This window comes from Cottoperca gobio, chromosome 9, assembly GCF_900634415.1.
Source record: "Cottoperca gobio chromosome 9, fCotGob3.1, whole genome shotgun sequence".
NCBI lineage: Eukaryota > Metazoa > Chordata > Actinopteri > Perciformes > Bovichtidae > Cottoperca > Cottoperca gobio.
The window spans coordinates 17,269,706-17,297,465 of record NC_041363.1 but is presented as its reverse complement, the minus strand read 5'-3'; the positions used below and the strand labels follow the sequence as shown (position 1 = coordinate 17,297,465).

General features: G+C 40.5%; 1 protein-coding gene across 1 annotated transcript; it reads right to left on the bottom strand.

Moving 5' to 3' along the window:
• Window positions 1-47: 47 nt before the first annotated feature.
• zgc:63587 (septin-2) lies at window positions 48-27,760 on the bottom strand. Its single transcript, XM_029438766.1, has 12 exons — window positions 27,569-27,760; window positions 20,335-20,381; window positions 19,775-19,874; window positions 19,601-19,687; window positions 19,043-19,166; window positions 18,092-18,226; window positions 17,419-17,536; window positions 5,917-6,018; window positions 5,557-5,702; window positions 5,288-5,371; window positions 5,140-5,197; window positions 48-1,560 (listed from the first exon to the last, which is right to left on the bottom strand). The coding sequence occupies exons 2-12, from the start codon at window positions 20,359-20,361 to the stop codon at window positions 1,495-1,497; spliced, it is 1,047 nt and encodes a 348-aa protein (XP_029294626.1). The 5' UTR covers window positions 20,362-20,381; window positions 27,569-27,760; the 3' UTR covers window positions 48-1,494.

The window sequence follows — 27,760 nt, the reverse complement described above, 5'->3', positions numbered from 1 at the left end:
TTAAAAAGAAATGTGTCATTCAAAAGTAACTCCAGATTTCACAAGTGTCATCTTTTTGTTCTCCAACAAATTTTATTCCAGAGAGAAATACAAAAAAGTGTTTACGTCTTAAAAACAAGTCTTTACTGACATATGGATATGAAATAATAGTTATGTGTGTCTTAGTAAATTCAAGAGACATATTTGCATAAAAGAGCAAAAGACAGAAAAACAAAATGACGCCAACAACACATCAATGACAGCCGTTAGATGAGACTGCTAAACAGAAGGCTGGAAGGCGTTTACACACAGAACATTTAAACAGTTAAGTATCTGATTGTAAATGGGAAAGCTCAAATACAGTATCGTAAAGGCTGCACATGTTGTGCACAAACAGAACATTATACATGTTGAACAACATCACTGAAGCAAATATGGACACATTAAAAAACCTGGACTGAATAGTGTGATTAGTTTTCAGTCTGTAGTTTGGCACGGACATTAAAGATCATGCAGCTCTTGATGATAAATACAAAAATTATTAACAACATGGCATTTTTATTCAGCTTCAACGTGATCCAAAAGCCGAGTTGTTTCTCGTCATAACTATAATGTTTGACTACTTGCATATATTAGCTTTCCAGCCTAAACGCCAAATAAACTTTAGCCTAGAAGTATGTAGTGTTGGCTACAAAATTAAGTTTGTAGTTTAAAACAATTAAAAGAGAAAGCATTTCTTGTTCTCTGAGAGGACAGGTTACCTCATTCATAACCACACGTAATATTTATAGTTATTGCATTATCAGACTGAGGCACTGAAGATCTGAAACCATCCAGAGATAAACATGATGGGTTAATGATTCCCTCATAACATCACTCTAAAAGAAAACATGATAAGCAAACAGGTTTTTTTCTTCTTCAAATTTTAGGTTAAAATATGTTCTTAACCTGAGAGCAAAGTAAATGGAAAAAGATGCCATCTGAAGCTTGGACTTCAGGACAACGCATAATTCCTATATATTTTGGTAAATGTGATAGTGTGATGGTAAAACCTCTCAGTACCATTGTCACTGGCAGCTCTGTGGAGTCATAATTAAGATCAAAGACTAAATAACAGAGATGTCTGTGATAATCATCCAGTATAAAAAATGTTTCCCCGTGTCAACTGCTTTGTAAATGTTGTCCACTCGGCAAACTAGTAAGCAAAAAATAGGATAATTAGCGAGATCTACATGTGGATTGTAAGTAGAGTCTTGACAATATGTTCAAGAAGCTCCTGCACAGCTGATAGATAGATGTTTGGAGGGAAGAAGAAGAAGAAGAAGAAAAGGTGGTGTGCATATATAGATGATGTGATCCTGGATGTCTGGACTCCTGGTGGATCTGCAGCATGTCAGCAAGCAGGGATGGATACAGAGGAGGACCAGGTGTGTGTTTATAAGTGTGTGTGCGTGTGTGCGTGTGTGTGTGTTGGGGGCGTTGTGATCACCGTGTTTCCCTTCTGCTGAGACTCTTTCACTCGTCTGATTTCATCTTCATCTGTGCCTGCATCTGAGCGATCATTTGCTGCATGCGTCTCAGCTACAGAGAGAGAAGGAAGATAGAAACAGAATCACAACGATGGAGAGTTTTCCTTCAAGTACCCATTATCATTTTTACACCAATAGATTTCAATTTGGTTCGTCACTTTATTGATTGATGTATCTCAAAACAAATTTCCTAAAATGCTGCCCTTTTAATTTGTCATCGTAGTGTTTGCTAATATCAGAGGATGATCAGAAATGATCTTGGAACAGGATTCATAAACAGTTCAGTAAACTCTAGATTTCCTAAACATCCAGCAGTGGGCAGATATTTGCATGGAAAAATCCTCTGCAGGGAAGTGAAGTGTTTCATGTTTCTGGCAGCAGAACTTATAGGAAACAAACTGACCTAATTAACCAGGAGATCCACAGATATTTAAAACGTTTAAGAGTAGAGCAACAACACAGAAGTCTGCCGATTCAAACGTTCAGTTTTACTTTAGAACCAGCACGAGGTGAAGATAGTTCAAGGCCCAGTGTGCGTTTTAAAGTAAAACCGAAAGCTTAAAACAGCAAATGGTTTTTTTAAACAGTAACTGCTCTTACGATGTGCCGAGTAAGTAAGTAAACAGTTTTTGGTATAGCACCTTTCATAGAACAAGATCACAAAATGCTTCACAAGAATACATATGCATATGTAATATCTAAGAATAGTTAGCACAACGTCGCTTCCCTGTGAAAACCACACGTCTCCAAAATGTCAACTTCTCACAAACTGATAAAAACTGTTTTCAGCGATGCATTTTACAGATAATCCAATGTTTTATTTAGCCGAATAAATAGGAAGAAAAAACAATAAAGAAACATTTAATACATTCAACAGAGAATTAAAAAACAAAAAACAAGAAAGAAAGAAAAAGGCCAATTAAAAGTAATCAGGAAACAAGTTTTGATGTTTAACTTTCTAGATTAAAGAAAGACAAACTGAAGCACTGACAGGACTCCTGCTTTAACCTGCTGATACATTATTTCACCAACTTGGTTTAGACCTTCAACAGTTAGGCTGAATATTAATGTACACTTCATAGTTTAACCATTTAGATGCTTGTGGTCTTAAAGGCTCACTATAGAACATGTCGCCAACCACGTCCACGTGTAAACCACAATGTCCCACTACTAAGAAAGGAAGTGCAATCTATAGAGAGACAAACATACGCTGACTGACTGGATGAACACCTAAAGACATCCCCAAAATGAAAAAGCATCTCATTGACTTCCTTTTGAAATAGTTTAATAGTAGTAAATAGTCTTTACTTTTATAAGATGACCTGCTACTTTACTGCAGGTACTGTAGGTCATTATTCAAATGAGTAAATCAAAATGTTTTAATGCTTAATACCATCTATATTTATATCCGCACAGCAGCTGTAATAGTAAATTAATAAGTGTTTAAAAATGAATGGAGCATAAAATCAATGTCAAACAATAAATAAATAATGGTTGAAATGAAAACACATTTTAATGAAGGCAACAATGGGCTCATAAATAAATAAATAATATAATAAATATAAATTATAATATAATAATAAAGTGAATTAAGTCATTAACACGGGCAATGAGGATGTAAAGCTTTTAAAATCGATCATGAGGCACACCGCTAAACAATAAACTCTTTCTCTGACGTATATCGCCATCTTGTGGCTGAGTATAGAACTTCAAATGAATCATCGTCAGAGATGTTTCTTTCTTCTTTTTATCAAAACTACAGCATGCAGGCTTTTCACTTTCCTCTGGTCTTATGTTTTTGGAATATCATGAATGTGTACATTAAATCTGGATGTAAGAATCTAGAGTCATGTGCACCTGAAGTCTCAACTGATCTACAGCCGTTTGACAGCCAAGTTTGAGGTTAAAGAGACTGAAACACATGAAATGTGACGGCATAAACCAGATGACTTACCTTTGTTTTTTAACTAAACTACTAAAATATTAACTTTAAACCGAATTGAATGTTTATTTTTTCATTGGAAACCTTTTTCTGAGTGTTGTTTTTAAATCTACTTCGAGAGACACATTTCAGAGCTTACATGCACAGGCACTGACACTACCAATAAATTAGATTTTATTCATTGGAAGTGTAATAATTGAACATTTTTCCTATTATTGGAACAAAATGACATAGCCCTTTCTGGGAACCTTTTAAAGAATTAACAGTTACTTGTCAGTTCCTGCCTAGAAAATGATTATCCTAAGAAACCGGGGACCTGTAGAATGAAGTGTTACCTTTTCATTTATAATATATAGAAGTACAGTAACATCAGTTACTGTAACCTTTCCTCCCACCCTGACAACAAGAAAACAGATGGACTACTGTCTCTCCAGCTGTGTGTTTCGGACTCCTCACAGGTCATTCCCACCATAAAACCGGGGCCCGGACATCCAGGCAGGAAGTGATGGCATATCCTGCCTGGGCACATTGTTTACAAACAGCTCTGATTGGACCCCGCCCGCCCACTACGGTGCACTGCAGCAGCAACACAAACAAGCCAATCAACAGCAATCAGGAAACAGGTTATTGCCTGATGACGTGCAGGCTGTATGGCGCAAAATGTAAACAATACATATGGGAGAAAGTCGGGTGAAAATAAACAAGACTTGTTGACTGAAGAATAGACAGCTAGTAAAACCAGGGCCATAATGTTAATATTATAATGACGAATGCACAACAACGATGACAAGGCAGATTTCCTGCACAGTCAGGGTGAGTCTGCATTTACACTTCACTACATACAATACTGGGCTACTGCTTGAGTGTGGTTGTAAAGTCTTAAAACAATACTGACATGCTCATATGTACGCTGAAAGACAGACACAGTTCATTACACAGGGATTCAAAGGGCCATACATTACAGGTCATTACAAGTCATTTAGCAGACGCTCTTATCCAGAGTGGTGGCAGCCCTGCTATTGAACTCACAACGGTTGAATTTGGAAGCCATACCACAAGGCCATCACCACCCATACCGGTGGATTTGCATGTGTAAGACAAATAATTACTATCGGCTTACACCTTCCATTAGTGCCGGCCACTTACCGAAGCATGCAGCCATATTTCACCAAATTGTTAAAGTTTTCAAAATGAACTGTTCAGATGAAACACCTGAAATTGAGTGAGTCGCCTGCCAAAACCCAAGTGTGCATGTATAACTCACGGTAATTAAGTCTACGATGTGTATTTTGTATGTTAGCTTTTATTATTCTTTGCTATAATATTGGTAACCTTCTGTTTTCATCCATCTCTTTTTGTATTGATGTTGTTGTGTGTCCTTTTATCCCTTTTCTTTCTATTTATCTTGCTTATATGTCACACTGTCAAAAAACAAGTGTTGGATCCTTTAAGCACTGTTGCCTAGTAATAAACAGGGAAATGTGCTACACTTCACAGCCAGTAAGAGGAGTAATTATTACAGCAACCAATAACTCTTTCAACATACATATGGCATGTGTGCATTTATTTTATTAATACGAATCTGATACCATCGTTTAATACGTTTTTAGGAGTATGCACATGTTATTGGATCAACAAAGACACACCTTTAGCACAAAGAGAGACGAGATGCTGTGTGTGTGCTCTTACCTCGGCCTCTTTCTGTAGCAGGATCTGGTCTTTATCCACCACATCCTCATCCACAGCCCTGCAGAGAAACCAAACACGTTAGTTTAAAAACCTAACTTGAAATAGAGCAGCTCATGTGCTGTTTGAATGATATAAATCAGCGTCTCACCTGCCCGCTGTCTTCAGCCTCTCTGAGCGGAAGTTCTCATAATGCAGATCCTGAGTTACCTCCTGGAGGTCTTGCATGTGGGTCCTGTAACAAACACACATGCAATCCTTTCTTCACACACTGGGAGGCAGTAGAGTTTCCCTGTAAGCTTTTTCTGTAGTGCATTTTTACAACCAGCTTAATGAGGATGAAGTACGGTCAAGGTTTTAAAAAGACTTTTCTTCCGAAAATCCTATTACTTAAGAAGTTTTATTGCCAGGGAGACTCACACAAGCATGGTGCGCAGTTTGAGGAAGTCATTGTGCTCGGGGTTCTCCACTTCTACAACTCCCCAGGGGTAGAGACGACCACGGATCTTCTTCCCCTTCACCTCAATCAGCTGGTTGGAGCCAATCACAGCAAAGGGAATGCTCGCCTGGGGGAGGAAGATAAAGGTTAGACGGCCCCTGACAGAAACAAAGTCAGAAGAAGGGATAAGGAAAATGAAGCTATCGGAGTGGAGGGGATGAAGTCAGTGAAAGGAAGCGAGGATGAATAGGAAGAGAATAGTCTCCATCATTAAACCAGCAGAGGAAAGTGTCTGACGTAGTTCCGTATCAGCCAACATCAGCTGTGTGTCCCTTTCTCACCTTCAGGACTCTGGTCTGCTCCTTGAACTCTTCGTCCTCGTCAGAGTCTGCGTCAGGTAGCTGATAAATTCTGATCCCATGCTCTGCAATCTCATCCAGGATCTGAGCGGTGGAAACAAGAGAAACACAGGGTGAGCAGGCAGGGTCGTGACCTCCTGACATGTCCCACTGCACAGGCAAAACTGTCACTGCAGATACTACCAGAGGGTCCGCTTGACTCTATATTAACAATCTGTCCTCAAACAGTCCAGAAACCATGGATCTAGAAAGCCAGTAAAACAGTCTCACTGTCACAACCACTAAGGACCCTATTGTTTTTAATATATATTTTAATAAACTGTCTCCATTTGTAAAACATTTTTACCTTTAAATTGGTTGCGTACTTCATTTTTTGTGAAGTAGATGCTTATAATGTATTGATTATTCTAGTTTTTAAGTTACTTATCCATACTATACTTATGTACTTGTACTGTAGTTTACTTGTACTGTAATATGAGTTATATTTATTTAAGTCAATGAAAGCTACAGCCAATTCCAGCATGGTTTCCGTAATTAATCTAAATAAATATATAAAGTGTGTGTTCACTGTAAACTGTGAGTCATATGGACAAAATAACAGCTGCCACTCTGATCCATAAACAGAAAGTAAGAGAGCTCTACAGACTAATAGGAGGGTATGAGTGAGTAGCAGTTGTTGTAGCAACACATTTAATTAAAGCAGAATGGGTAGACAGGTGAAAAATAATGACTGGTCTGTGTACGTTTCAGGGTCAGAAACAAAGTTCTCACCCTCCCTTTACTCATAGGCCGACCGGTGAAGAAACAAGGTAAAACAAAGGAGCTTTCTTCCCCGCTACCTCTGGGACAGATGTCAGTATTTATTATTCTAAACATCAAAGCTGCATTTTTCTTTTGTTTTCCCAAGAGCAGAATTTTTAAATCCACAATGTAGTCTTATGTAACGGAGCCAAAAAATGTCAAGTGTTGTTTTCCTGACTTTTTGGGGACTTTCATGTACTGCAGAGTATAATAGGACAGTGGTCAGTCAGCCAGGAGTCTGGGAAGTGAGCGCAGGTTTTCCTACAGAGCGCAGCTCCTGTTTGAGCCCTTGTTATGGCTGTCGCTTGTTTTCTCAGTGAGCTCTGTGCGCAGTGTGTGCGAGATAGTGTGTGTGCGGGGAGACTCGGTATTGTTGTGGATGAGATCTAAAAACAAACAGACTTTGCGGGACTCAGAAGAGAGCGCGACTCAGGACCAGAGCCTCCTTTTCTCACACATGATTTACAGATCCGTCGAACATGGAGGCTGGATAAACATCACTCTGGTGGGGCAGGGCATGAAGAATCTTGGGAAACTCTGAACTCAGCGGGAAAATAAACACACGCGACACAATGGCAGGAAAAAAGAGACAAACAACAAATCCAGTCACACAAGTAGATAAGAGAGAGACAAACTTCTAAATGTGATAAAACAGGAACATTCAAACAGAAAGACCACTAATCAACCAGCTCACTGAATAACCGACAAAGACCGGGTAACATATTTCATGAAAGCAAACCACCATAAAATATGGTCGTCACACAAACATGAGTATCCAGACTTTGTTAAACCAAAAGCTGCAAAATGTCTGTTTACCTGAATTATTCTGTTCCGTAACATGTGCTTAGTACAGCCTGACACCTATAATCAAGACCTCTCAGGCATCATCACTGCCTGCTCCAAATCCCTGTTGTCTCCTGTTGATTTACTGTACACAATGTATGTCGTAATCCCGAATGTTACACCAGCCTCCTCCTCAAAGTTGTGTATTTTCGTTGGCACAGAGATGTTGGCAGTGGGAGCCATTTTGATTTTATGACCATCCTGTCGGGCTATAATACACCCCCCACCCCCACCCATCCCTGTGCTGTTATGGTTGGCCGTGCAGGTCTACTCAATGCTGTCAGGGCTGCAGACAAACAATGCCACACAAGACTCTGCCTCAGTATTAATTAGAAAAGGAAGCCTAAGATTTATCCCCTCATGTTTCTGGCTCACATTACATTGTTTGTGGAAATATTCCGTCATGGTCGGTCAGTTTTGATAAGTGAGAGGGTGGAGGCCGATGTTGTCCAGCTAGAAAATGGGTTAGAAATTAAACAAATTGCAGTTGAAGCGTGTATTTCCAGTGAGAAGTCAGGCTCGTTGAATACTAGGAATAGCAGTATTAAATATACTGTAGCGGTTATGTGTAGCCCAAATATAGCATACCCGCAGGTCTATACATAGATATAATTACACAGGGTGAAGCCGTGCGAGACGTGGCTAAGCAGTTTTTCTGCAATTGCAGAGCAAGTTTAACCAAAACCTCCAATCATAATGAAACCGGGTGCAAACCCATCATTACGGGGATCAACCGTTTCATCACATCAACCTGTGGGAATAATATTTTCCCGATTTGTTCATTCTCACAAGCAAACCCACAACAATATGAATGACTCAAACACCTTCTAGCGATGCCAAATGGATCCTGGACAAACAACATTGGCACAGACAAATAGCTGCCGAAGAAAAAGAGCAAAGACACAAAAGAGGGGATTGTGGCGAGCATTGCAGCCCTGACATTCAACAGGTAACCACAAACACAAACAATAATACAGCTGTAGTGTGAGTGTTGAGGTCAGAGCTAAGCCTCCTCTGGCCTGACATGCTGTTTGTATCCATTAAACTCCAACAGGGAACAATACTTGGAAGTAGAAACATGTACCAAAGCATTCTTAGGACATCAACAATGCACAGAGAGAGAGAGAGAGAGAGAGAGCGAGAGAGAGAGAGAGAGCGAGAGCGAGAGAGAGAGAGAGAGAGAGAGATCCTATAAACAATCAAACTGCATCTCGACACTAATCAACCCTGATTGAGAAGAGCAAGGATCAGGTCCAGACCAGCAGCACTTTTACGTAACGTTTATGTAACCTCACAGCTGCCTGCCAGCTTCTGCAGAGTGGCCATGGGAATGAAACGGTGCATCATTGCCATTAGAAGTAGAAGATCTGATCAGCTTTCAGTTGCTTTTAAACCTTGTTTCATACTGAGAAAACATTTTGAGGGGCAGGGGCCCTTTTTCCTAGAATGCAGAGTTCATTAAAAGGAAAATCCTGGCCATGGTGAGCGTTACATCCGTTCTGCCGAGTGCCCTCTAGCCCTTATGTGACTCATGTAGGTCCAACTATGTTTCTACATATCAGTGAAACAACTGCTTACTTTGCACCTATTTAATTTGTATCATTGACAAAGAAATGTCTGCACTTAAGTGGAAAGATGTGAAGTGATGCAACCACCTCTGCAACAGGCAGTGCTCAAGTTATATAAAGTCACAATCAAGGGGAGAGTTTTGCGTTAAAGGGGTTAAACTACCCAAAGCAAGATATTTGGAGAAGCACATTTTTTTCCTCATCATCTTCAGTATTCAACATTGTTCCAGTGACACATTTATGCTGTATAAGGGTTTAAGGCCCATTTCCTTGTTTACATGTTTGCCTGATTGTTCCACATTTCCTAAATGCTGTTTACAATCATGCTTTGCAACTAAACTGTAGACACAAAAACGTCCGGTTACTGTACAGGATTTGCAAAGTGTTTTTATAGTGGAGGTGGGCCATCACCTGAAACAGAGACTAGCCCAGCTAACATCATAAATAGAATAAAACATGAAAACAAAGACGCTTTAGCACACAACAAACAACATTTATTTTAATATGTTTGGCTAATGTTTAGGCTATAATCTATTAATTAATTGTATAACAAGATGAGTCACGTCAGATACGTCAGAGTGGCTTATCACATCGGCTAAACAAATATTCTTGTTTAAAGTCTGTTCTACTGCAGCTAAAGCAGCAAACTTCAGTCTCTGGTAAGACCAAACCTGGAAAAATGAAGCACTAGTGAGTCTGATGAATTTCAACAGTCCAGAATATAAATTATATACGAGTTGGACTAGCATAAATACAGTCTCTTTCCACATAAAATAAAGAAAGAATACCGTGATGGGTACTGGCATCTCCAGTTATAGATCTAAGTCTAGAGTGATAGAAAGCCTTTAAAGTTTCAAGAGGTTTCTCTTCTTCTGCCAACAAAACAAGACTTCTCTATTAAAAAAAGGCTACAATTAGCCGGTCTCTCCCACGAGGCATCGACGTGGATTTTAAATGAATCTGTAAAGAAACATAAATATTTTCACTGAGTGAAGAGTACTGAGCTGTGCGTCACTAATTCATATTTCAAACAAATAAGAATAAGACAAACAGCAGAGGTCTGGCAGCATGAAAAGAAAAAGCTGATTCCTCAGACCGGCTCTCTCCTGCCTGCAGGGAGTCTGAGGGGGTGAGGGAGCCCCAACAATACCTGATCTGGGGGGGGGGGGTGGTCGGAGGGATTTAAAGCTCATACCAGTCTCCTACTCACACACACATAGCCAACTGTTGCCTCACTGGTATAATCTGGCGACAGGAGTAGGAAAAAAGTTTACGCGTTACGTGTCTGGAGCTTTGTAGCTCCAGGAGGCCGGTGGATCACCACAGATGGACGATTACCTTCAGACCCTCTACAGAGCAAATCCCTCTGACTGTTCAAATACCATCTCCGTCTAAAAGTATTCGTACAACACAGACTCTCACACGCACCGGGAAACCAATACCTTTCTGTTCACAGACACACAATCCAGATATATTCAGTCAGAGTCTGAGGGGACGACACAGACTGGAGGCACTGATCAAAGGTAAGCACAACCATAGCAATGTGAAGGAGTCATACGATTTACGTACCCACATACACACAGCTAAGTATTAGTACAGTTAAGACCACCCACCTCTCCCTCTGATCAAGGAGCATGGGAGGAACAATCGAGCTATTCATGTAGTCTTGTATCCGAGTGAGATTTACAAGGGGACAGTGTGAGTTTAGGATTTCAACCACATATCAGGCTTTTGTGACTTGGTCTAGTAATCAAAAAGGTTCTCAACAACAAACTTAACAGCAAATAAAGTGACTTCTTAGCAGCACGGCAAAGTCCGGAAACCATCTTTTCAGGTTGGCCCCAACAGGGAAACCTGCTGTTTTCACACTGTGGCCAGCTTGCACTTTGTTCACTTGAGAACAGATGATTGTGTGCAATAGAGCTGCTTGCTCAATGAGGAAAAGCGCATATTTATTGTTTTAAAATCTGCTGAAACTTCGAGCATAACCTGGGACAATGACTGCTGGAGGGCAGAAAAATAAATATATCCGCGTGTTTCAAACACAGGCAGGAAAAGGCCCGGGCATAAGCTGACCAGGGACACACACACACCTCACACTCACACAGGAGCAGTAAAGTAATCACCAATCAACGTTTACTCATGGGGCTCCTGTACAAAGAAAGAACTTAAAAATAGAGTTGAACGTCATACTCACATACCTACACATCATTGATCAGCTGTCTTTACCGGCCTCATCATTTCCTTTTCTAGCTCAAATTATTTGAACGCTGAAGTTCATCCTCTGTTTTAAAACTCTTTCACTTTCTGTTAATGCTACTTAAGAAAACCTGGTGACAATACTGGATAATGTGTCCCAGCGAGGCCGTAGAGCTGGTTCACACAGCAGGAGTACGGTGGAGCGGCTGGGAGAGTCAGACAATGAGGGGGAAACTGTGACAGTGCCTCGGCTGAGTGTGAAATATGACAGCTGACGGGACAAACTTAAGGGGGTGGGGGGAGGGGAATCTGCAAGGGAGACGGAAGAGCAGAGATGCACGGGGGGAAGGACAAGATGCTGTGAGAAGTAAAGAAAAGAGATGAAGCCAGGGACCAGGGACCAGGGACCAGGGACCAGGGACCAGGGACCAGGGACCAGGGACCAGGGCCAGGGACCAGGGGCCAGGGACCAGGGGCCAGGGACCAGGGACCAGGGACCAGGGACCAGGGGCCAGGGACCAGGGGCCAGGGACCAGGGGCCAGGGACCAGGGACCAGGGACCAGGGAAGACACAGATGAGAGGAAAACAGAGGGTGGAGGGAGGGAAAGGGGCTGCACTCTCGTCTGCAGCCTTGTGCGGGAACAGAGGAAGAGCTGAGTCACAGATTTGGCGTTGAAGTCTGTGGCAAAAATGCTTCTGGTCTGCTTCTGCTAAACTTTCATAATCATAAAAGGGTTAAATACAACTTTCTTACCGCTTGTTTTATCAGAAAGGCAACCAGAGTGTTGTTTTTTTTACATCAGATTTCATATACTTTACATTTTTTTAAAAGGACATTGAATTTTATATTAATATTTGGACCAAATTTTACTCTGTGAAATAAAGTTAATTCACAAGTTATTTTCTAAATGTAAATCAAGTAACGGTGCAACTTTTTAATTTGTGAAGACGTTCAGTTAACTATCACGAAAGACAAGAACAGCAGCAAATACTCACAACTGAGAAGCTGAAAGTGGGGAATCTTAAAACAAAAAAATATTTGAATGAGATCACAGATACATTTTCTATCAATTTACTAATCAGATCATATGGGGCGAGAACAGAAACATAAGCACTCTTCTGTTCGGACAAAAGGAGGCATCTGTATGTTTTTGCTTCCATTAGGATTCCAGTCTAAACCAGCTGTGTATGGTCCTCTAGGTTCAAACAGAAAACAGCCAGTAAAGCAGTTTGAGACTAAAGCCCTGCACAGGATATGACTGTAAGGTCCCAGACTGAGAGGATCAGTCCCTCAATATACCCTCCTCAGGGCAACTTATGAGCTAGAGACTACATCGACCCCAGTGAAGGAAATTGGCATTAGAGCAAATTAAAAAGAGAGGACACAAAGACGCAGAGGAAGAAAGAGGTGAGTGAGGCACTGCCAGGAGAGGAAGGATGGGGCGAGAGGCAAGCAGAACTAAGGGGATGAAAGCTGAATGATGGGAGGTTTGTTAACTTTGTCCGCGAGCCTGAACTGCGCAGGGCAGCAGGTTGTGTCTCGTCAGTGGAACAGTCTTGACATATTGCAGGAAACATATTGTTCTGTACAAGCTGTTTCCCCCCCAATAATAAGAGAAAGGACTGGACAAGCCTTGAGAGAGGGGGGGGGGGGGGGGGTTACGTTTACTGAGAGACAAACGGCTCTAAACGGTGAGAAAGTACCCTGCAAAAAAGTAATAAATACTGTGGGAGAAACGCTGGGGGTTATCAATCATCCTCCAACACTCGGCTTTGTGGCAGGTTCTTGGCTGCTGGTGCTCTGACCTCAAAGGAAGGCCTGGTGCCCTGCTACAATGTACTGGTCTGTATGGGAGGACTCAGGCACGTATACCTAAGAGCCACTTCAACTAATCTGATTGAACCAACGAATACTCGCGCATGATACATTTGTTCTCCTGAGCGACACTTAAAGAGATGAATGAGCATTACTATAACACTTACCATTCACAATGACTACATTTACATGCACACAAGAAACCCGACTACCGTGATAAATCAGTAAAGGCAGGAAAACTAAGAGCCCTTTTTTTAATAGCTACTATTGTCTGAAATGAGTGAATAATCAGATGTCACCCCATGTTTTTTGTAAGGCCTAGAATAATACAAATATAGTAAACGCAAGGGTCTTGCACAACCAAAATAATATAAAAAAGACAGACTTTAATGACGGATTATGGGACTTGTTGTGTTCATTGTTCAACAACCACCGTCTATGTGACGCGACTCAAGCAGAAATCATGCTTAATTAAAGTTGTATTCATGTTACGTTAAGTCAGGTTGATTCATGTTATATCATTTAATTCTAATATAATAAATGTAACGTTTTCTAACGTAACGTTAACTTGCTAACTAACTTTCTCTCTCTGACGTATCATCTGGTGTTTCACGTGTTTCCCGGAAGTCAGAACAACTCGGGGAATATGACGCCATTGACAGGAGACCAACTGAAAGATGCACCGTTACCTTGATAAAATAACAGGTTTCCCTAAGTTTGAACATTGTTGGAATCATTTCGGATAATGCAAGTACACAACTTAAGTGATTTATACTGCTGCATACTTTGTTCCCTGTCCTGGTATTTGTTTTACACATTTAAATGTAAAAGAACATTCAGAAATATTCAGGTTTCTATAGCAGGAATTTGCCTGTTAAAGCGATTAATGAAATGCCTATGAATGCAGCCAGTTCTGTTGAATAAAATCAGGCCTACTGTGTAGATTTGAAATACATTGACCAAAACGTAGCATTCCCCACACAATCAGACAGCACTGGAGCACTACGGCAGTCTACTTCATTTTTACAAATTGAAATGAAGATAAAAGTTTCCCAAAATGTGCCCGAACAGGAGATAACATGCCCTCCCACATGGTGCGGTTTCTAAATGTGGAGCAGATAGCTCAATTAACTGTCTGCATTTCCTGTCAATAATGGCTTGTCCAGGAACTCACCATCATCAGATACCGTCAAACTAAAATTGGAACTTTCTTTGCGTGCGTTACTAGTACAGAGAGACCTGTGTATAAATGTAGATTAGAAATAAAACATGTTTTCTTCACTGCTTGGATTACAAAACATATGGATTTGGGTAATGTGCATGTGTTTGTGTGTGGGCCTATGTGCTTGAGTTTTGTGCAGCTCCTTAGTGTACAGCGGGAAATGTCTGTTAAGGGAACACTTAGCGGAGCATGTGAACAACGTCTGTTAAATAGATAGTCCTGTGGACTATTTCACAGTAAAGAGGTCAGATCAGAGTGATAATGTCACAGTATTTCCGCTGCCCAACTTTTAGAATTTCCCAGTACGCTGGTATTGTTATGTATGTTTTTGAAGTATATGTCTATCAGTGATTTGATTTAAAAGCAAAACATGAACAAAATTAAACAAGAGTTATGTCTATTATCAAGACAGCTGGCCTACTACACCCTGCCAGCTGGATCAGAGGGCTAACAAGCTTGGGGGTTTTCTGTAGATTGGGGCGGGGGTCAGTGTTGGCAGGAAACATGGTTTTGTTCATCTTAAGTACCAGAGGAACACTCAGAAGGTTTAAGGAAGGTCAAAACACAAAACAACTGTACTGAGCACAATTCAACTGGCAGGTCTCTTAAGGGCAACACAGTGGAGGAATTGACCCTTTGATGCTGGAGCAAGTTCTGCGAGCGAAACATAGAATAAGTAGTCACGAGTTCTTGTATTAACCTAATGAAGTACATTAGATCTTGTTGTTTTAGGAAATTCAGTAAAAAGACTGAGTCCTGAAACTGTGACCCTGTCTCCGTAGGCTGCTGCATCAGCAATTCTAAGCAATGCGACTGTGGGAGCCTCGAACAAAGCAGACTGGCTGCTGAAGGCAACAGAGCTGAGCTGGACTCCGGTCAGCCTGCTGACACCCTGCCAGACCACCGGCTCCAAGACCTGAATGAGAGGCAGGTGGGAGGTCTGGGCACCAACGAGCAGGTGGAGAGACAGGCGGACTTCCAATTAAAAAGGGTAATGAAAAAAGTAATTTGCAACAAAAGCACATACTTTGTCTGCATTGTTTCAGAACTAGGACTGCATTGATGATTTTTCTTCCATTATAAGTTAGTCTTATGATTACTTTCATGATTAATGGTTTGCCCATAAAAAAGGACCGAAAACAGCAAAAAATGCCAAAGCCAAGTTTCACGTGGTGATGTCTGACCAACGTCCAAAACCCAGAGATATTACATTTATAATGATATAGAAACACAGAAAAGTAGCAAATCCTCACATTTGAGCGGCTAGAGCCAAAGAGTGTTTGCCGTTTTTGCTGAAAAATGACTCAAATACTTAATGGAGTATAAAATAGTGGCCAATAATCATACCCGTCAACATTGGAATTTCAAAATAAAGGAATTTTTTTGCCGGACTCCGCCCATATTTGAACAGCTCTCAGCCCCCCAGCCCCTACCCATATAATGTAAATGTAAACACATAAGGGACATTCTGGAAATACATGTTTATGTAAAGTATGTATTACTTGTACAGACATGTTTATACAATTTATGTATTTTATTTATTAGTTAATATCATCAATTTATTTGATGAGTGATGAGTTGTGTGGCTTTTGTTTCCCCCGACGAGGACTTCATGCAATGGCAGAGTCGGGAAACATGTCCGCTACACTGCGACTGAAATCAACGCAGAAGCTGAAGGCTACATTATTTTTGACGCAAAGCATCGACATCTTTCCCTCAGCTTTGGTCACTTGGTCTGCCTCCGACACAGTTCTTGTCACACATGAATTGTCATGAATTGTCATTGACAGTGTATGTTTTGTGCCTCGTGCTTGGACGATTGTTCATGCTGACTAACATCGCTTATTCCGCCGTGTGCAGAGCTAACATCTGAATGGCACACTTTACAAAAAGCATGAGTTTGCCCGACTCTGCTTTAATAAATAAGGGAAGGTCTCCTCTCATTTGGTACTTACATAAAGTTTGAACTTTTTTGGCAGGTACAACTGCGTCTCCATCTATCTCCCGTTCACTGTGACTCTCATCCATCTCTTTTCGTCTTCTTCTGTGTTATTGTTCCTGTTTTCTTCTTCTGTGTGATAATGTTAAACATAATACTGCCAACCTCTCTACCGGAGGCCACTGTACACTTTTTTTAATTAGGCCTTTTTTTGTTTTTTTGAAAGGTTAAAAATACGGGATAATTACGGGAAAATATTTAAACGGGAGAAAACGGGATTGAAGGAAAAATACGGGATAATCCCTGGAAAAACGGGAGGGTTGACAGGTATGCCAATAAATCTTCCATTGTTCGACTGATTGACTAATTGTTTCAGCTCTATTCTGAAGCACAGAACAAGCTATCTACAGTGTAAGCCATGAATTTCTTCCCATTTAAATACCCCAGCCAAGAAGGTAACGTTTTCGTTTGGTTTGTCTGAATTTTAGCAAGATTACAGAAAAACATGAAACTTGGTTGTAGCATGGGCCAAGGAAGAACCCATTAAGTAGAGGTCATCAGCTGAACACGTTGCAGTTAGGTGTATATGTGTTGTATTACATTGTCTTTCCCCCCCTGGACATCAGGAAACTGAGGAGTGTGCAGGCAGGCAGGCAGACACTTGGGTTGCTTCCAACAGGAAGTATCTGTGATTGGTTGAGAATGGATGAGATGTGCTGCCTCTATATAATACACAACACTCTTTTCCTGTGTATATCCCTTCGAATGTTTCCTCTCTTATATGGCGTCCCTCCCTTTACTTGGCAGTATCATCAAAAATACAATGTGCAAGCCATAAATCACTGCAATTAAACAGGGAAGTATATGTGTGCTTTCTCACACGAACACAAACTCTGACATACCAGGCTGCCAAAAAGGATGAATAAATGATTTTGCTATTATTAGTGCATCTGCATCATTCAGTGATTCATTTTCTAATGGCTAAACCATATAACTGCAGATGGGACAAACACGTAATGCCACGTTCCACTTTTTTCATTGTGCCAAAAATCTAATCTGTGTGTGTGTGTGTGTGTGTGTGAACATCAAACTCACCCTTCTCTTCAGGCGATCCCTCTCTCTCAGTGTCAGTGTGTCAGCCTTGGCAATGACTGGGACTATGTTGACTTTGCTGTGGATAGCCTTCATGAACTCCACATCCAGAGGCTTTAGACTAGCATAGAAAAAGATTTTAATGAAGACAAAGAACTATAAGGACACATTGGAAAACAGAGGAAATCAGGAGAGGGGGAATTAAAAGGTGATAACACTGAATTATGTAATGTAAAATGACATGACAGCAGTGGGATACAAAACAGAAGTCACTGCTCAATTTAAGCAACTACAATAACTTAAATATAGAGCACCATAATAGGAGCACAACAATTATTATGCCTTTTTCTGGCCGTTGGAAGTGTAAGCTAACCAGCCAGATACAGTAACCAATGCTATAACATATTTATGGTGTCACTTTACTAGGAGGTGAGAGGTGCCAAAATGAGGAAGTTCTGCTTTGTCGACATTAAATGTGTGCTGGTGGGTGAATGTTTACTGTTCAAAGGTCTTACGATCAAAAATACACCAAAATCAGGCAAATCATGAATATGACAGAAGGGGACTCAAATGTTAAGTCTTCTTTCAGGTAATCTTGAATGTACTGAATACCCCCAGAGTAAACCACAGCTGGGTATAGATATCAACTTCAGAGAGCGTAGGAGAGTTTGTTTACCCGTGTCCAAATGGAGATATGAAGTAGAAGCAGCAGTGCACCCTGTTGTCCACTATGTGTCTTCGGTTCAGCCCGCTCTCATCGTGGAGGTATCGCTCAAACTGATTGTCGATGTACTGAATGATGGTCTTGAAGCTGACATCAGAGGCAAACCGGCAGAGAAGCAGACGTAAGCCTCATTAAATCACACCAAATGACCATGTAAACACTTTTGCAACATCAACACTGAGAATAACAATAAAAGGGAAGGAAATCACACGTCATTTTGAAGGCTATCAAGGAACAAGTGTAGGAGGGGCTTCACTGTCCAGGAGAAACTGCGCCAAATATTGTTTTAGATTCCCACAATGACTCAGAAGTGTGCTGTCAGGTTATGTCAGGAGATACATCACTGTATCAGTTGAGGGGGTTTATGTTCCTTTACGAGCTGAGAAACCCTTTAAAGTCTACTAGATAAACTTTTAAAATTCAGATAGTCAAAGTAAAATTTCAGCTCCTTTTTGTATAGTTGCAGAAAACTTGACGTCTTGTAATTACATTAGTACAATATTTATGTAATTATTGAGAAGCAGATTCTGCAGAGAGAAAGCAAATGGGAAGGGTTTTTTTCAGTTATTTCCTTGTTGGTTGTGTCCTTTTGGGTCACCCTTGTAGGAGAGTATGTTGGTCCAGGAGAGTAAAGGTACAGCTATAGCAGGACAATCAACAGGAAATAGATTTTGGACAGAGGCTACATTGAACTAACTGACATGAGGATGGCACACAGACACACACGCAGGAAATCTAGATAGAGGGAATGCAGAGGGAGTAGAGGTAGGAAATGGGAGTTTGGGATGAAACATAAGAAAGGGAGTAGTTGAGGACAGGAGGGAAGGATGAGAGAGCATGCTGGACAGGAAACATGTCCCGAGTTGTAATCACTCCCTACTCCTCCACGGCACATAAACACACCAGTCCTGGCTGTTGATGGCGTCGCCGTATCCGGGGGTGTCGACCACGGTGAGACGAAGCTTGACTCCTCTCTCCTCGATCTCCACAGTTGATGCCTCAATCTGCACCGTCCTCTCAATCTTCTCTGTGGAGTGGAAGTACAGGAATAATTTATTAGAATGATTGACACCTCAGTACCCAAGTGGAACATTAATATCCAAAAGTCCAGCCTGAGCTACGTGCCTACACAGGCCGCAGAGCTGCCACAACCGCAGGCTGCTTCAAGAAGGTCGATACACCGTAAAACATTAAATCAAGGGTTTTGTCATCTAAAAGAGCTACTTTTTTTTATCTGCACAAACAAGACCAGGGAGGGCCTGGATAATTGTTTTCAAGCCAGAACAAGTCCTAACCTAAGTCAAGTCATAAGAAGGGCAGGGTCATATTTTCAGACTAAGGCATTCCCAACATTCCTCTTGAAATAATGCGCTGCTGGAGACTTTGCAGCAGACATTTCTCTATTATTACAGTGTGCATATTTGTGTAAGTGTGTGTGTGTCTGTGTACTGTGGAGTATACCTGCTGCACCAGGGATGTAGCGTTCAGGGTAGAGATCAGTGAGAAACAGGCTGTTTATAAGTGTCGATTTTCCCAATCCAGACTCCCCTGTAAAACAGAGACAAGGGAAAATAAAACTTGATTCTCTAAAATAAATCATATAGTTTACTTCAAAAGAAAAGAGTGATCACTCACCTACAACCATAAGGGTAAATTCAAACCCCTTTTTCACTGATTTTCGGTGCACTTGGTTCGGGAGGTTGGCAAACCCTACGTAACCTGTTGCATCTGGGAACTGTAGAGCACAAAACACATAGAAATCAAAGTTCAAAGGGTCAAAACTGCAGTTGTTAGGGAAGTATTGACATATATTATTGTCATAGTAACTCAGATACAAGGAAACAATATGTATGTAACTTTGGTGTTATGTGATTTTCTATGCGTTACTACTCCTTTCACTCACTGACATTTTTCATAATTTTATGAGGTGAGTAAAAGATGCATCCGAGCGTATAAGAGTGAGATTGATGATGATGCACATTAAGAAATTCCAACGGGCAGTAAGCCTAGCCATGAAACACTTACACATTTATACAGGATTTCCTCTCTGGATGCTTGTGCAGCGTGTGTGCATGAGATTACAAGTAGAATGAGTCTTAATCACCACTGCCTTATTAGAAACCCCTCCTGAATACTCTGTCGATTGGTCATAGTTTAGTCTGGAAAATGTGGGGATATTTCAGTCTGTTACTCACTTTCCCTTTCTCTCCAGACTGAGACATAGCTGTTGTTTTCTGGATTTCTGGTGAAAAAAAGAAGATATTTCAATTAGTGATTTAAACAGTTAAGAACAACACCCCCCCCCCCCCCCCCCCCTGCCAGGAAAATACTTCTTCCAGGCATCTTGATAAAAATCTCTCAAGAATTCACTGAAGATTTTTAAAAAAAAGAAAAAGGTTGCTTAAACTTAAAACTTGGAATTCTGTTTTATTTCTTTAGGTGATGTTTTATCCATCCAAAGTATATATTGATCAGATTTTGAATGTTGCTTTCTAACACACACACACATTAGGTAGGATTAGTTTTTCTTCCTTTGTTCAGTTTGAACCCATTTTCTTTTGATTTTCTAATATTATTGCTGCTTTTACAGTGTTAGACAAAGATAATTGGCAAATATGACATTTTCATACTGTATTTAGGCTGTAAATGGGATATAAGGATATTATTAAAAGTTATTGCTGCCAGATGGATTGTGCTTTGAATTGGTTATTGAAGCTCTCTTCGTAAAACTAAACTTTATGTCAAATCTTTACCAGAAATGCTAGAAATAACACATTTACATCTCAAGTTTCAGTAAATTTCTTTAGAGACTTTGTTTCATAGATAACAACAAACAGGAATGTGAGTTTTTGTAAAATCCGGCAAATTAAGTATATTAAGAAAGCTAAATCATGGTTCTTCATTCCAAAACATTTATTATTATTAATAATAATAATAATAATAATACAGTCCATGATGGTTCGTGTAGGACCAGGCGACCAGCTGTTTGTGAATTGTGTCAGTTTTGGTTTTAAAAACTAAAAGGATTTGTAGGCATCCAGGTCTTTCTAGGTAACGGCCCTTGGCTTTGAGGAGGCGGAGTTAGGCAGTGTACCAGGGGGCGGAGTGTGTGAAGGAGACGGGTTTGGTTTTTATGGGGGAAATATTGTCAAGACAGGAGGAGAATGCATCGTTGTAAGTAATCCGTGAGGGTGGTTATGGCCTAGTGGTCTAGTGGTACGGCTTTATCTTTTATCTTAATCTTTTGATCCCGTTTGAATTGGGACATCAATTACACATATGATTTTTGGAAAGATAAATTTCAAAAAAGTCAAGAAAGCCATAGGTAAGTTGTAAAACTGTTGAATTAAACAACTGTGAAAGTATATAAATAGAAAGACTACACACCAAACAGTTGCCTAAATTACTTCATAACTTTCTCTATCGCTGAAGCTACGATGCCTGTGTGTTTCATACTAAGATTTGCTCACATGAATGACGGGTCTTGCTCGTTCCTTTAATTCCGGCTGATAAAAAGACCAGGAGTCATTGGATAAAACACATAACATAAGATAACATTACATGTGTGCATGGAACATGGCTAAGTTACCTAGCTCGCTAGTGTTGGTGACGTACATTTAGCAAGATGAGAGATGTGGCTCCCTGATTGGTTTCACACAAAACATAATAGTACTGGGGCGCCCCCGTAGGTCACCAGGTAGAGCAGGTCCTTGCAGCAGCGGCCAGGGGCCCTTTCTGCATCCCTCTCGCTCCTTTCACAATGAAAGGCACAAAAAGACCTAACAATTATCTTTTAAAAAAACATAATGGTAAAATGTAGGGCTGTCAAATTAGTGCGTTAATTTCGATTAATTAATCACAGAAAAAATAACGCGACAAAATAATTAACGCAGATTAATCAATGCCCCTTGACCCTTTACGTCAACCGACGCAGTGCGGCCACAGCAGCCTCGTCAACATGATGGAAGCGGATAAGAAAACGCTACTTGGCCCAGTGAATGGAAAGTTTACATTTAATAAAGTCCCGGATGTAACTGTTGATGCTCCGTTCTGTGCGATTCCTGCAGCAAAGAATGTTCGAACCATCGGAGAACTTCAAGCCTGAAATGGTGAAGTGAGCAAGGTACTTAACCCTGAGTTGCTCCAAGGAGACTGTCCCTGTACTTAGTTCAATGTAAGTCGCTCTGGATAAGAGCGTCTGCTAAATGGCCTGTAATGTAATGAAATATCACCTCAACGCAAAGCACTTAGCAGCTAGCTCGGAGCTACCTAGCACCATTAACAACTCCATCAGATGGTGTCAAATGACACAACTTTTAAAGATATTGTTTATTGAAAGATTTTATGCCAGATTTTAAATTGCACTTTATGTCAAACTGATGGTCTGTGATGTCTAAGATTATTGAAGCATACAAAATATTGGAGAAATAGTATTGACATAAAAGACATGTTGACCAGTTCATAATGTTACTCATTGATTCACTCATCTTGCAAATCCATTTGAATATTTTGAAATGCTTCTCACAGCAAATATTGATATGAGATTAATTTAGATTAATTAATCACAAAGCATGTAATTAATTAGATTATTATTATTTTTATTTTTTTATTTTTTAATATATAATCGCTTGACAGCCCTAGTAATATGACAAACTGTGACTTTCTTGACATTGTTTTCAGAAACAAAGTCCCATCAAGGACACGGGATAGGAAAGGGACTTTGCCTCTTTGTAGCCATAAGATAGCAATTAGACAGGCAATGAAGACCCACGGTTATCTTTAAATCACAAATCTTCAAGTAGTAGATGTAGTATTAGATTCTAGTATTATCTTTGTTTCTATGTGGCTCACTTTTTTGAAGCAGGAATCACACAAGATAACTCCACCTCATTATATTTATGTTGTAACAACATACATTGAGTCCATGTTGAGACGTTCACTTAGGCCAACGACTACACTGTTCTTTAACACTATCACACGGAAGTAGCAGAGATTAAGAGCTCAGGGCAACAAGTCTGTTCCCAGACTCTTATTAAACTGTCGTATGTACCCCGTGCTCCTGTCCCACTCTATGACCCTGAACAGACGACAGAGCAACAAACCCGTTTGATAAATTAGCTACATAATGACTGAGCAGGAAGAACAGGCTCCATTTTATCACCAACACACTGGCCCTTGACAGGTGGAGTGTGATAAGCATTAGAAAGAGGCAGGCTGCCGTGTGTGCCAAAAGGAGATGTACTCTGGTTATGTAATGGGGAAAAAGAGGTGGCATGGGAATCTGGATTGACCTTTCTCCATTGGCTTGCGATAAACGCACATTTGTGGACACTTGGAGAACCACTTCACACTGTTAAATCTATTAGATGTTAGTCGGGGGGCCCCCTGTATCTACATGAAATTGGGCAGAGATCTCTCATACTGACAAGGTGGTTTCACCAGGCCCCAGGGAGAACAATGGCTGTTTATCCCTCTGGTTCCTGAAGCCTTTCCTATACACGGCAGCTCAGCTATGGGGAGGAGGGAGAACACGTGCCTCACCCCTGACCAGATTCAGGTCCGACCACATGCCAGAACAGAAAGGGGAGAGGTCAAAAATAAATAATATAGGGTGGAGGGCTGCCGGGTAAGGACTGTAGAGGTCTAAAGGTGAACCCAGTCAAACAAACAGGCTATGACGCCTATGAAAATGTAAATAAATAAAAAAGAAAGTATGTTTTTTTCAAAACAATACATTTGCATATGTCAACTTGGTCTCCGGGAAAGTATGATGGACACTGGAATCACCAAAGTTAAGAAAATCCATCCTGTGGAGAACAACAATGTGTGTACCAAATGTCATGGCAGTCCATCCAAAGGTTGTTGAGACATTGATTCTTAAAAACCTCAAATGTCAACCCCATGGTGTAGCTAGAGAAAAGTTCAGAAGATCACCAAAGTTGTTAGGATACATACTCTGGGTATTTGAATTTCTGTACAATACATACATTAGTGGTTGAGATATTTCACAAAAAAACTAAAATGTCAATCTCATGGTGGCACGAAAGAACAAGTCTAGTTTGGAGCAAAGTGATAGACTGACCTTCCCAAGAGCCACAACACAAGCGTGGCTTAAATCATTAGGTTCAGCCATTAAAACACAGCAAAAACGATATTAAATGTGTTTTCATTGTTAATGAACATCTAATTTAATGTAGCGGCCCACACAGGAGTATTCATGTGCATCACACACACAAGTGTTATTCCTCGACAGGCTCTGTGGGAACCAGCATTAGTCCGGCAGCAGATTAATTAAACCGTTCCAATATCGCAGTTGTAATATCACAAAGGCAACACAACAGGACAGACAGGCAGGAGGCACAATTCAATAATACTCTCTTAATAATGGCCATTTAATCGGCCGGGCTGCTGAGCTGCTTACTCACATACACACAGCTAATCAACCGGCCAGACGTGGGGGAGATTAAACAGTTAGGGCCAAAAGGGAAAGAATACCACCTTAGTAAAGCCGAAGTTCTTGGCATGTAATGCATTAACAGTTGACTTATTGGTTGGAGTGAAGCCATGAAGGGGCAGCAGTGCTGGTAAAACTATTCTCCTTCCTGACAAGCAGTGTCAAGGGTCTGCACACCCGCTCTCGGTGGATTAAAGCCTTTTTGCTCTTATTTGAAACATTGAAACAATAATTTCGCACCATGGAGATTTAGTGAACTCAGTGGCACAACAACAAAAATGGGATTTTACTGGCAACTGATCACAGCAACAGGGACCCAAGAGCTATGGAGCATAATAAAGTGATGTTTGACACATGTAAAGACACACACAGCAACACATAAACAGGGGGGCTAGACTGTTATTAAGTAGCTCTTGGGGGCCAAAGGTAATGGTGATGGGCAACAGAAATAATAATACAATACTGATTTTTTTTTTTTTTAAATGTGGCTTTACAATACGAGCCCAGAGAGAGGGAAAAAAGCCACAATAAGCGGAATAGAAAAGCCTTTCAACCATGAGGAAACCAGCAGGCCTGTTCATAACACACAAACAGAGTTTAAAGCACAGGATGGGCCGTTTATGATGATGGGGACAGAAGAGGAAATGACTAAAAACAAGTGGGAGTCATACAGCAACAAAATGTTATCCTAACACTCTGGTACTCACACAGCTGCTGTACAGCAAAATGAAAAAGATCTCTATGTGGATGATTAATTGTGAAACCAACATTTTAGTGCAGCTCATATCATTTTTTTAATCTCCATGCTCGTTTCTGGCCATGGAATGATCTGTATAATTATGTTTGGTAAATCGGCATTTGAATGGGAGAATATTGAAAAGGATTAAATAAATAAATGACAGAATAAAGGACAACTCTTGAATCACAACTCAAATCGCTATGCTTTTTTATAACTTGCATATATTTCTTGTATATTATTAAGTAAGAAAGTGTCAATCAACAGAAAATGAAAGAGCAACAATTAATCATAAAGTAATTTAACAAGCAAAAATGCCATTCCAGTTTCTTTATTGTGTTGAACTAAGTTAATGTATTTGGTTTTAGGGCTCTTGGTCACACAAAACAAGGAATTTGAAGAGGTCACTTTTGTGCTCTGGGAAATTTTGATGGACATTTCTTTAAAATGTTTGTGTTAATTAATCGTACGAAACAATTGATCTCAAAAATATTTGAGATATTAGGGTTGGGCAATAAGAGAACTTACCATACCATTACTAATTAGGTAGATATCCCTTTAATATCTCTTAACATCAACATTATGGACAATGTTGCAACTCAATGAGTAAAATGAGCAGGACTTGCCAGGAATTTCATGTGCTTAATTTGCCAGAAGCAGACGTTCTTTTTGCCAGTTAATCCATCTCAGTTGAATTTTCGCAAACAATAACAATTTCACAATATATATTGTCATGACAGATTATTCAATTATGCAAGAGTAAATTGCAGCCCTAAACATCTACTTGACCGACTACAGCATAGTGGATGAAAGTAAATCAAATGTCAAATATGACAATGTTATCAGAATAAATCTGGTACTTGAAGGGCTCAAAGTTATTTTGATAACGTTTTTTCACCCAGTGTTTCTAGTGAACAAAAGGTATCCTGCCGTGTAACACCATTATTCAAATCTCTGACACAATAGTTCAGGTCTACCAATTTGAATCAAGTTTTGCTTTTCCATTCGCACCATAGTGCTAAACGAGAGGAAACATCCCCCTGTAGTTTATAGTGTCAGACAGATGTCTTCCCTGGCGCTCCTGTGCCCGCCAGTGTTTGTGAGATAAAGTTGCAGGAAGGGGAAAGGTAAGAGAGCGGTGAAGGTGCTGGATCAGAGCCCTGAGATGTCTTTCAGTACTAAGAAATGTTATCCTTCTGATAGCAAACTGATCTGTGTCCAGCTGGATAAAAAGCTAAATTGTTTCTGAAGTAAAGGGCAGCTGCCAGCCCGAGATAACAGCTCACACCACCTGCCATCGTGCCCATAGAGTTCACCACTCAGCAAGAAAGGAAGTGAAATATGCATGTTTTCACTGAGCCATAAACACAAGCAAAGATGGATGATAACTCTTCAATAGTGGCCCTCCGCCACATCTTAGACAGACACATAATGTGAATGTCATTGTTTCCCACTGTTATTGTAAAGTTGTCTAAACACAAGATGTATTTTGCACAAATGTGCATTCACAAAGGTCAAGGATTAATCAGATGTTAGAAAGCGATTTCAGAGTTCAGGAATGTAGGAACATAAGAAGAGATTTACAGGAACTTTGTGGAAGTCAATGCTTTGAAAAGCATGTTTGATGTCTGATGCAGATTTTATATGGGGTTGATTTAGGAATATGTATGCCCACTGAAGTGTGGAGTTTCCCTGAAGTTATCAAGCATGAACTGGAACAATGGGACAATAAATGAGTTCAATGACACCAAGGCTATCATCATTGTTATGAAAATCTGAAGAGGGGGAAATATTTACTTGCACATTTGTGTCCTATAATCGAGGAGATTATAAATCAATGCTTCAGTCACTGGAGATTGAAACGTGTGTGAAGGCCTCTGTGACTGTAACATTTGGATGTCCACCACACCCAGTCTGACAGACACTGACTGAGTTTACCAAACATCAACTGGGACAATGACATTAAAATGTGTACGCACGCAGTTAAATACCGTAGCTCATTAAACTGTGATGTCTTCTCCTCGTGTGAAAAGCCGAGTTTGAGTGTAACACAGCACTGAAACTTAGTAAACGTTACATGTCAAACTTTAGCAAGCAGCAGTTGTTACCGCGGCTGGTGTCATGTTGCCAGCAAGGCTTCAACCGCCTCTCCGGTGTGTCTTCTTCCCCATGCTGGGACTCATTCAAACAGTTTGTAAAAACAAACACAAAAGCAACAAACCACTGAGCAGTGCCTTACCTGAGCGTAACTTTGAATTATTGTTAATCAACAGGAGCCGTTTGCCTCTTGCCGCTGCCCCAGCCCAGGAAGGGAAACCCGGAAACCGTCCCCATGAGTCCGCCCTCCTCCCTGAACACGGCTTTCTGCCGCGCTACTGACGCCATTACGGCTCAACTGCTGGGACGGCTGAACAGTAAAACACCACTCCCT